Source organism: Drosophila guanche, unplaced genomic scaffold (genome assembly GCF_900245975.1).
Source record: "Drosophila guanche unplaced genomic scaffold, DGUA_6, whole genome shotgun sequence".
Lineage (NCBI taxonomy): Eukaryota > Metazoa > Arthropoda > Insecta > Diptera > Drosophilidae > Drosophila > Drosophila guanche.
In genome coordinates, this window is record NW_022995744.1 from 2,724,823 (window position 1) to 2,735,908 (window position 11,086).

General features: G+C 46.3%; 2 protein-coding genes across 4 annotated transcripts; both read left to right on the plus strand.

The window, feature by feature from the left end:
- Positions 1-1,156: 1,156 nt before the first annotated feature.
- Positions 1,157-10,348, plus strand: LOC117580326 (neurexin-4). Of its 3 annotated transcripts, none has more exons than XM_034266821.1 (12): positions 1,157-1,550; positions 3,184-3,300; positions 5,470-5,666; positions 6,276-6,417; positions 6,487-7,665; positions 7,735-7,860; positions 7,928-8,131; positions 8,206-9,135; positions 9,195-9,374; positions 9,446-9,790; positions 9,860-9,997; positions 10,065-10,348. In XM_034266821.1, exons 1-12 carry the CDS (start codon positions 1,460-1,462, stop codon positions 10,253-10,255), a joined length of 3,840 nt encoding a protein of 1,279 aa, XP_034122712.1. In that variant the 5' UTR covers positions 1,157-1,459; the 3' UTR covers positions 10,256-10,348. The 3 variants fall into 3 exon arrangements, with proteins under 3 accessions (XP_034122712.1, XP_034122713.1, XP_034122714.1); XM_034266822.1 differs by lacking the exon at positions 5,470-5,666 and adding an exon at positions 5,945-6,141; XM_034266823.1 differs by lacking the exons at positions 1,157-1,550; positions 3,184-3,300 and adding an exon at positions 5,945-6,141 and having other exon boundaries at positions 5,549-5,666.
- On the plus strand, positions 3,477-4,589 carry LOC117580329 (L-aminoadipate-semialdehyde dehydrogenase-phosphopantetheinyl transferase). Its single transcript, XM_034266827.1, has one exon. It carries the CDS (start codon positions 3,630-3,632, stop codon positions 4,536-4,538), a length of 909 nt encoding a protein of 302 aa, XP_034122718.1. The 5' UTR covers positions 3,477-3,629; the 3' UTR covers positions 4,539-4,589.
- Positions 10,349-11,086: the final 738 nt, after the last annotated feature.

An 11,086-nucleotide genomic window follows, 5' to 3' on the forward strand; every position in this document is an offset into this window, starting at 1 on the left:
TGGAGTGGACCAGTAGTCCCTCTACCAGGAAAGCTTAAAAAAAGTTTTCCATTTCGGTTTTGGTTTGGTTTGTGGCGTTGGAGCGTTTTTCAAAAATTGTGCGGGTGCACCTGTTTTGCATATGTGTCAGGCAAAAACAATATTAACAAGCGACGCCAGTTAGGTTAACATACCAAATTGTGGTAATATTTAAATGTTATTTCTTAGAATCAAGCTCAAATCGAAAATCAAAGTTTCTGGTGGCTTTAATCAGACTAATCTTTAATCATTGTATTATGTTGTAATAGTTCAGCGAAATATCTGGCGATAACGTTTAAACATAAGAAACAGTTTAATTATTGCAGAAAATGTATTCAGTAATCGGTTAAAATTATATTATTATATATTATTAGAGTCACAATATTACTTCAGTATTTGGTATGTTTACGGTATATATTCAAGATGAGAAGGTTTATTTTGGTATATTTCTGAGGGCCATGTGGTATTGATACGATAAGTCCGCGGTCACACAGGTCGGGAGCAGTGCTGCTAACTCTTCGGCTCAAAAGAAAGCCTTTGAAAAAGGCTAGAAAAAGCGAAACAAATTTAAATGTCACCTATAAAGAGAGCGCTAGAGTAGTGAAACGATATTTTTATAGATTTAATATAATATTTTTGATAACTTATCAAGCACGTCAAACAAATCGTATTTTGCAGCCGAATGTAAATCTGTAAATTCTTAAATATACTGCTGGCACTTCATAATTATGACAGCATTTATATTCCCGGTGAAATCCATATCAACAATGATGATACAGAGAGAGATGCAACAACCGGTATATTATTCGTCTATGCAAAGGCAGATGACATTGACTTATGTTTGGCTGTCCTAGCATCAGCCACAAAAGCAGCAAAATTTTTGAATGTTTCATAAATTGTTATCGATCTTTTGTTTTTTATTCAAATGGAAAAAGTAATACAGATGTTTTGGAAAAGTTAAATTCATTTTAACCTTTTTTGTTTAGCAAATAGCTGTAATTCCCGCTAGCCGATAGTTTACATCCGCATTAATCATATAAAAAACGCTTGATTCAGTCGGAAAATAGCTACATTTGCAACACTGATTATCGTCTCTCACTGTTTCTCACTCATTCATTCTTATTCGTGTAAACGTGTTAGTGTGTTCGTGTGTCATCTCAGCGTTAATTATTTCTGATTCAAAGAACGAAGAGGGCGTGAGTTGTAGGAGCCGAGCCGCAGAGCAACAGTCTTGTTAAAAGTAAATTTGTGAACATCTAAAAGACAACGTTGCCAGAAATTGTTGGCGTACGCGTTTCCAGTGCCCAGCCCACTCCACCGTGTGTTTGGGGTCGGGACTGCCAGCGCAGTGCATTTGGCTGCAGTGAATTCGTGAAGCACGGAATACAGATATAAATGTGTTTGTAAATCGGTTGCCGTGAATTCCCACCACACAGCCAGAATGAGGCAGCCCAAATCCTCCCCAGAAGCGATTCCATTGTGCCTACTCCTCCTCCTGCTGGCCAACAGCAGCCTGAGAGCTGTACAAGCAGGTTAGTCCAGTGCATAATTGTTAACCATGAATGAATGTTCATTCGTTTTGTAGAGTTTTATTGGAAAAAACGCCCTGATAGTTGCATAAAAAACAATTGTTGTTTGTAAGCCAAAATTTGGGCGTGTTCCCTAAGCTGAAGACTCGCTCTTCGTCACTTCCATTTTTCTTTCAACTCGCTCTTTCGATCGCAAGAGAGCGAGAGAGAGGGAGAGCGCGAGAGCACGAGAGCACGATCACAACAAAACCGCCGACTAGCAACAACTCGGTTACGTTTGAGCCGCACTAAAAATTCTCTTTCTTATTGGGTGCATGGGAACAATTCGAATTTGCCGGTCGGTGGGTCCTTTGGTTGAATGAAGGATGCCGCATCACTGCAAGGACGCATCTTCCGGTGGTTTCATTGCGCATGCGACAGATTACGCAGCCTGCTTCCTGGTTTCTGCCTGCCTCTCGTGTTGGCACGTGCTGTTGGCGTGGGGGCATCGCTCCAGATGTCAACAGAGCGAATTACCAACAAAAAATTGGTGGGGTCTGGAAATACTCTTTCTCCTGGTTAATAGAGCTGTTGAGCTTACAAATAAACAACTCGAGAGTTCAGATGCAAACATTTTTATGACTAAAAATAAACAATTTCCTCGCAATTAATTGCCAATTTCCCCCTCGCCAGCGCCTTATATTGGGAGCAGCGTATAGAGCAGACATCCAGCCGGATAGACATGCCCGTCCCGTCCGAAGCGTTGATAAGTTATTTCTGTGCTTGGCCTGTCCGCGCCATCATTCGCACTCTGCGTTTCTAGATCGGCGGAAATTGCTTTTTCCCATCGGTCGCATCATATTTATTTCATTAAGAACATTAGCCAGAATTTCAATTTCCATTGTGATTAGATATTCCCCATAAAAAAGCACACGTTGGGCAATTATGTTAGACCATTCCGAGGAATGTCCATCGAAGAAGGACAAGAGAAGGCCGAAAAGTAGTTCATAGTAGCACTGCCCCAATATTGATTATTTACTCGGGGCGGAGATTGTCGTGCGTGTCCCCGCTTTTATAGCTAATCATTGTGGATTTCCACGGCTCAAAGTCGGCTTAAAGTGTACATGAACTCTGGATGGGATGGGATGGCTCGGCCCTTGTAAGGGTTGTTTTTCCCCGTCGTGGCCTTGTTTACCTAGGAGCTGCACCCATCTACTGCCTGGGGGTTGGTTGCTGCAACAACAGAACAACGCAGTCCTGTCTGATGTCTGTGTTAGGATTTCCGTCTGCTTTCTTCACTTGTTCCACCATCTAAGTGGGCACTTTGCATCTGCATCCGAAAGAGTGTCGTCCCCACAATATTATGGTACAAAGAAGAGACAGGAATCTGTTTTCCTTTCATGGCTGCATCGATAAATATTTACCCTCTAGTCGTTGTTTATTATTCCTGTGGCCTTATTTATGATGACCATAAAAAGCTAGAAGGCCAGGAACCAGGCCGAAATAAAGTACTTGAAATTCTTGGCCGCTGTCCAAACATATTGTTCGCATCTCAATTTAATTTGCGCCTGTGACAGTTTCAAACACAATGTATTTATTGTATTTATGGGTCGAGCGAGAGAGTATGCACATACCAATGAACAGTATTCCCTTTCAGATGCGTTTACCGACTACTTCTCCGACTATGAGTGCAATCAGCCGCTCATGGAAAAGGCCGTGCTGACCGCCACTTCATCGCTAGGGGAGCGCGGGCCAGAGAAGGCGCGCTTAAATGGTAAGTTTTGTTTACAAGTTAATTTATTATTTGCTTCTATTTGGTTTGATTGATTTCCACGCTTTAGTTACCGTTGAAATTTAGTTTTATTAGGCTGTTCTGTTGATTACACCCCGTCTACCTTTTACAGTATTTTTATAGTGTATTTTTAAAAAGTCCATAAAGTGGTATATTTAAGCTTTCCCACTACGGGCATACTGAAGCAGCAGATCAAGCGAAAACTTTTTTTTATTTGCTAAAACTACCAAGAAAACTCCCAAAATGAGGGTACAATCAATTAGATAGTTCTGTAAAAACAATTGACTTATCCACACTAAACTGCCATCCCGATGAGCAGACACGTTTGCACCCGCTGGGCCTTCGATCTGGGCACATGGACGCCCACGCTGCCGCAGCTGACGCAGGCGGTGGCAGCGATACAGCCCGAGGAGCGCACCCGCCTGATGAAGTTCCACTTCATTGATGACTTTTTGTCGTCGCTAATTGGTCGGCTATTAATGCGTAAATATGTGAGCGTGTGCACATCCACTGCCTACCATCAAGTGAAATTTGCTCGCGACGTGCGCGGCAAGCCCTACTGGGTGCGAGGGCAGAGCGAGTCGCCACCACTCAGCTTCAATGTCTCGCACCAGGGCCAGCTGGTGCTGCTGGCTGGTATCACCACCAGTGCGCCAGTGGATGGCACTGAAACTGCGGATACGGAGGCGACGGACTTTGGCATTGGAACGGATGTCATGAAGATCGAGTATGGTGGTGGCAAGTCCCTGTCAGACTTCTTTCGACTCATGAAGGGCAAGTTCTCGGCTCAAGAGTGGAGCTATATCGGCCGCCCACAGCACAATGAATCCGCCCAACTGAAGGCATTTATGCGTCACTGGTGCCTGAAGGAGGCCTACGTTAAAGAGCTTGGCGTAGGCATCACAGTGGACCTGGAGAAGATCAGCTTCTCTGTGGACACCACCCATTCGCTGGTGGGGGCCGTCTCCCCGCTGACCGGCACCACACTGCGCTGCAACGACAAGCCCATGGACAACTGGCACTTTGAGGAGCACCTGCTGGAGGAGAAATACTGTGCTGCCATCGCATTCCGCAACTGCCTGCCCCAGGATCACAGCAGGTTCGAGATGCTGCGCTTCGATGAGCTGTTTGCAAAGAGTGCAGACGCTGCCGAGCTGGACAGCAGCCTGGTGGCCTTCTGCAAGGAGGCGCTTCTGAAGCCCCACAAGAGCGATCGCTAACTGAGGATATTTGTGTTATCTATAGAATAAATCTAGATCTATGTTCTAAAATATCCTTCTAATCTCTGCTCGTTGGCAATTGTTGTGCTGCCATGTCCTCCCCTCCTGCCGCGTTTCTCGGTTACTCGGTTTGTTTGCCTGATATTGGAATAACAAAATAGAACAAAAAGCAGTCCGGAAATGTGCCTCACAGGCAATAAACCCAAATTCGGGGACCCGTAATGGGCCTCAGACAGGAGCCAGACACCAATCGGATGTTTGTTTGTTCGTTTGGTGGGTAAATTTATGCGCCAAGCAGGACCCGGCAAGGGGGGTAGTTCGTTTATTTTTGGCATTCCCGGAATGCCTTTCAAAGTTTTATCGATGCTAGGAGCGGGGCGACTGCTGCGGTTACCAGCGCTTAAACGAGCGAAACTTTCATGCGGCATTGACCGAAGTACTCTAAGAATTGGAATGGGCATCGAATACTTCTCTGTGTGCAGTTCGCTGCGTTCTCACACTATTTTGTCACACCTGCTTGGCAGAATTTGGCGCGCGGTTTGCAATTAAAACAAAGCCATCCGTCTCTAACTGCTGTTGCAATTATATATGCTTGCCCATTATATGTGCAAACGTCCTGCCCATTTAATGTTGGCACCAACTCAACCCTCAACGATTACAAATATCCATTTTTGGCAGGGGTTGAACCCTTGCTCTCCTACGACTGATTTGAAGGACCTTTTGGGTTGCAGGAGGGACCACTTGCAGCTGTCAATCGGTCTCGCCCCGTAAATTATAGTTTATTAATGGGAACATACCCCCGAGCGGTATATTTTAAACTCTTCGCAGTCCCATTTGTTGTATACTTTAAGTGGATTTTGATTTGTTTTCGTTTTTAATTTTATCGTTTATGTTTTATTGCTGCTGCTACTCCTTAATCCATGACCTGAAGCTGGCACTTCGTGGTCGGCCAAGAACTCGGACTTTGATCAGCGTTTGATCATTGACTTGGGTAATGTGCGTAATGTCACGCACATAGCCCTGCAAGGACGTCCTCATAGTAATGAGTACGTGACAGAGTACACGATAAGCTATGGCATAACCGATCTAGAATTTGCCGACTATAAAGAGCCTGGCGGCAATGTAAAGGTAAGCCCCAGAGGCAGTTCCTCTCTCGCTCTCTTAACAAAAATGAATGACTCTCTAATCTCATAATGGAATGGTGGTTGGTGTTAACTGGTGACTGGGGGAAACTCCTCGCTCCTCGGATTATCATATTTGCTATCCATTAACATTTTTGTTTGCTTTTGTGCTTGTATTTTTTTTTGGTTTTGGTTATGTTTTTGTGGCATGTAATGTAGCACTATCCTCCCCTATTCTCCTCACTCTTAAACACTGCAACTAACGTGCACCTAATGCTGGTACAGGGAACGCTGCTTGGACACCGGTTGAAAATACCTATAACCACTTTCTAACACTCGATCTGGGAGAGGCAAGCATGGTGCGCAAGATCGCCACCATGGGACGCATGCACACGGATGAGTTTGTAACGGAGTACATTGTCCAGTACTCGGACGATGGCGAGTTCTGGCGATCGTATGTGAATCCCACAAGCGAGCCGCAGGTACGGTGACTAATCCTAGGCCCAACTAATCAATTAACAATTAACCTCAACAATGTTTAGACGATGTTTGACGAGACTTACTCCAAAATGCCACTTTAGTCTAGAATTAATATGTGTTCTCTATACAACTACAGATGTTTAAGGGCAATTCCGATGGCAATTCCATACACTACAACGTGTTCGAGGTTCCCATCATAGCCCAGTGGGTGAGGATAAATCCCACGCGCTGGCACGATCGCATATCCATGCGCACGGAGCTCTACGGCTGCGACTACAGTAAGTCCTGAGCTTTAAACAACTAAATCAATCCCATTCATCTCCATTCTCTTCTTGTTTCCGTTACAGTTTCGGAGAATCTGTACTTCAATGGCACAGGTCTAGTGCGCTATGATCTGCGACGCGATCCCATTGCCTCGACCCGCGAGTCGATTCGCTTCCGCTTCAAGACGGCTTTCGCCAACGGCGTGATGATGTACTCGCGCGGCACCCAGGGCGACTACTACGGACTGCAGCTGAAAGACAACAAAATGGTCCTGAACCTGGACCTGGGATCGGGTCTGATGACCTCTCTGTCGGTGGGCAGCCTGCTTGACGACAATGTGTGGCATGATGTCGTAATTTCGCGCAACCAGCGGGATATAATCTTCTCGGTGGATCGCGTCATAGTTCGCGGGCGCATTAAGGGCGAGTTCAGTCGACTCAATCTCAACCGTGAGCTATATCTGGGAGGCGTGCCCAATGTCCAAGAGGGCCTCATCGTCCAGCAGAACTTCTCTGGCTGTTTTGAGAACATTTACTTCAACTCGACCAACTTTATTCGTGGTATGAAGGACAGCTACGAGCTGGGCGAGGCCTATCTTTACCACAAGGTGAACACTATTTTTGCATGCCCCTCGCCGCCGATCTATCCGGTGACGTTCACCACACGCGGCTCCTTTGTGCGGCTCAAGGGATACGAGAACTCGCAGCGTCTGAACGTTTCGTTCTACTTCCGCACGTACGAGGAAAGCGGTGTTATGCTCCACCACGACTTCTACTCTGGAGGCTACATCAAGGTCTTTCTCGAGTTTGGGAAGGTCAAGATCGATCTGATGGCCAAGGACAGACCCCGCATTATTCTCGACAACTACGACGATCAGTTCAACGATGGCAAGTGGCACTCCTTTGTGCTCTCCATCGAGCGCAATCGTCTCATCCTGAACATTGACCAGCGGCCGATGACCACGACCAAGAACCTGCAGATAGCCACTGGAGCGCTGTACTACATAGCGGGCGGAAAGGAGAAGAACGGCTTTGTGGGCTGCATGCGTCTCATCTCGGTGGATGGAAACTACAAACTGCCCCAGGACTGGGTTCAAGGAGAGGAAGTTTGCTGTGGTGACGAAGTGGTAGTCGATGCCTGCCAAATGATCGATCGCTGCAACCCGAATCCGTGCCAGCACAAGGGTGTGTGCCACCAGAATTCGATGGAGTTCTTCTGCGAATGCACCCACACGGGTTACGCAGGAGCTGTTTGCCATACTTGTAAGTGGCATGCAGACAATTGGGATTCTGCAGCTGCAGCGTGACATTCATTCAATCTCCCTCTTTCAGCAAACAATCCATTGTCCTGTCTGGCACTCAAAAATGTCCAACATGTGCAGCAGCGGGTGAACCTCAATCTAGATGTGGATGGCAGTGGTCCACTGGAGCCCTTCCCCGTCACATGCGAGTTCTATTGTAAGTGGTACACTGTTGAGTCCCAGTTTGCTCTATTAATGGATTGGCTATCGGTGGTTTCTTTCAGCGGATGGTCGCGTCATCACCACGCTGAGCCACAGTCAAGAGCACACCACCACTGTGGATGGCTTCCAGGAGCCGGGCTCCTTCGAGCAATCCATTATGTACGATGCCAATCTACTCCAAATCGAAGCCCTGCTGAATCGCTCTCATAGCTGCTGGCAGCGTTTGAGCTACTCCTGCCGCTCCTCGCGGCTCTTCAACTCGCCTTGTAAGTACCTTTGTCGCTATTGCGATAATTGATGCTGATTTATCATGTTCTTCCGTCCTTCCTCGCACACAAAGCTGAGGCTGGAAACTTCCGTCCGTTCTCATGGTGGCTCTCGCGCCACAATCAACCAATGGACTACTGGGCTGGCGCGTTGCCTGGGTCGCGTAAGTGCGAGTGCGGCATACTGGGGAAGTGCCATGACCCCACCAAGTGGTGCAACTGTGACTCCAATTCGCTGGAGTGGATGGAGGACGGTGGCGACATCCGGGAGAAGGAATTCCTGCCAGTGCGAGCGGTGAAGTTCGGGGACACGGGCACTCCGTTGGACGAGAAACAGGGCCGCTATACGCTCGGGCCCCTGCGTTGCGAGGGCGATGATCTGTTCAGCAATGTGGTGACCTTCCGTATTGCCGATGCCTCCATTAACCTGCCACCCTTCGACATGGGCCACTCAGGCGACATTTACCTAGAGTTCCGCACCACGCAAGAGAACTCGGTACTCTTCCACGCCACTGGCCCCACGGACTATATCAAACTGAGCTTGATTGGCGGCAACAAGCTGCAGTTCCAGTACCAGGCAGGCAGCGGCCCACTAGGTGTTAATGTCGGGACAAGCTATCACTTGAACGACAACAACTGGCACACGGTGAGTGTGGAGCGCAACAGAAAGGAGGCCCGGCTGGTGGTAGACGGATCCATAAAGGCGGAGGTTCGCGAGCCGCCGGGCCCAGTGCGCGCCCTCCATTTGACCTCCGATTTGGTGATAGGAGCCACCACAGAGTACCGAGACGGATATGTGGGCTGCATACGCGCCCTACTGCTCAACGGAAAGATGGTGGACCTCAAGGAGCACTCCAAGCGGGGTCTGTACGGCATCAACTCTGGCTGTGTTGGTCGCTGTGAGTCGAGTCCCTGCCTTAACAATGGCACCTGTATCGAGCGCTACGATGGCTACAGCTGCGACTGCCGTTGGAGCGCATTCAAAGGACCCATTTGCGCAGATGGTGGGTGCTTCTAGCAGGCAGTCATTTGAACATATCTAATTGAAATTGTTTGCTTGCAGAGATTGGTGTCAATCTGCGTTCTAGCTCGATCATTCGTTACGAGTTCGAGGGCTCCTTCCGCTCCAGCATTGCGGAGAATATTCGCGTTGGCTTCACAACGACCATTCCCAAAGGCTTCCTACTGGGATTCTCTTCAAATTTGACTGGAGAATATTTAACCATACAGATTTCTAATTCCGGTGCGTAGATGAAGCTTTGAAACTCTTTCGTGTAAGCTAAAATCATGATCCTCTCGCCAATCCCCTTGCAGGTCACTTGCGCTGCGTCTTTGACTTTGGCTTTGAGCGGCAGGAGATCATCTTCCCAAAGAAGCACTTTGGGTTGGGCCAGTACCACGACATGCGCTTCATGCGCAAGAATGGCGGATCCACAGTGGTTCTGCAGGTGGACAATTACGAGCCCGTGGAGTACCACTTCGACATTAAGGCGTCAGCCGATGCCCAGTTCAATAACATCCAGTATATGTACATTGGCAAGAACGAGTCCATGACCGATGGCTTCGTCGGCTGTGTCTCACGTGTACAGTTTGATGATATTTATCCGCTCAAGCTGATGTTCCAGCAGAATCCGCCGAAAAATGTCAGGTCAATGGGCAGTAAGTAGTCAGAATATAAGTGTTTTCTATCCCCACAATTTACACAGATTACCACCTTCTTCGTTGTAGCACAACTGACAGAAGATTTTTGCGGCGTTGAGCCTGTGACGCATCCGCCCATCGAAATCGAGACCCGACCACCACCTCTGGTTGATGAGGAAAAGCTGCGCAAGGCCTACAACGAGGTGAACTCTGTGCTGCTGGCATGTAAGTGCATGATATTTCTTCCAAAGATTACCAGCGGACTCATGGCTTAACTTGTATAAATTGATAGGTCTGCTTGTGATTCTGTTCCTGTTGCTGATACTAATGTTCTTCCTGATCGGCCGGTATCTGCACCGACACAAGGGCGACTATTTGACGCACGAGGATCATGGAGCCGATGGCGCAGATGATCCCGATGACGCAGTCCTCCACTCGACCACTGGCCACCAAGTCAGAAAGCGAACAGAGATCTTCATCTAATCCAGTCGCAAGAATGCACACAAATCATTTTACAAATCGCCTTAGACAAGCAGAAGACTCACCAAAAACAAAAACTAAAAAATTAAAAAAAACGTAATGAAAACTCAAAGGAATATACGGAAAAGGCTCACCAACATCATTGAGACTTTTTCACGCACTGCCAGCCAGCCTTGTATATGATTTTTTGTTTTTGTTTTGAAGCTGGTTATTTAAGTTTTATTCTTTGGTTGTTTAACGGCACCTTACCTTTACCCTTACACCACTCTCACTTTTGGAAAACACTCTCAATAGTCAGAAAACCGTCCATTTTTTTTAGTTCATTTTATGAACACATTTTTGTTTGCGAAATTAAGTTAAAAACTTGTATTTTAAGTTTACCGCAACCAGTCAATTTTTGATAGTATGACGCGTATGGCGAGATGCATACATACATACATGTAAAGATGAACATTCCATTATTCTCTAATTCATAATTAAATATGTCTTCTAATTTACACACAAAAGAACATGTGAATCGAATCGTTCTGTGGCTAAACAAAATCTGCTACTTTAAATAAAAATCGAAAGGCAAATTGTATTTTTGGAAAATGCAGTTTTAACGTCTTAAACTTTGAATTTGCAAACCTAGATTATAGAACTATATTATATACATTAAAAAAAAAACGAGACACTGAAAGATTACAATTTTTAATTTCAGTAAAAGATAACTATAAACAATTAAAAAGGTGTTTTTTGTACTTACCATTTTATCGGATGCTAGGGAAACTACTGCATTTTCAGTCACTTAAAGTTTATTCAATATAATCTTGTATACTAAAATATATATATATA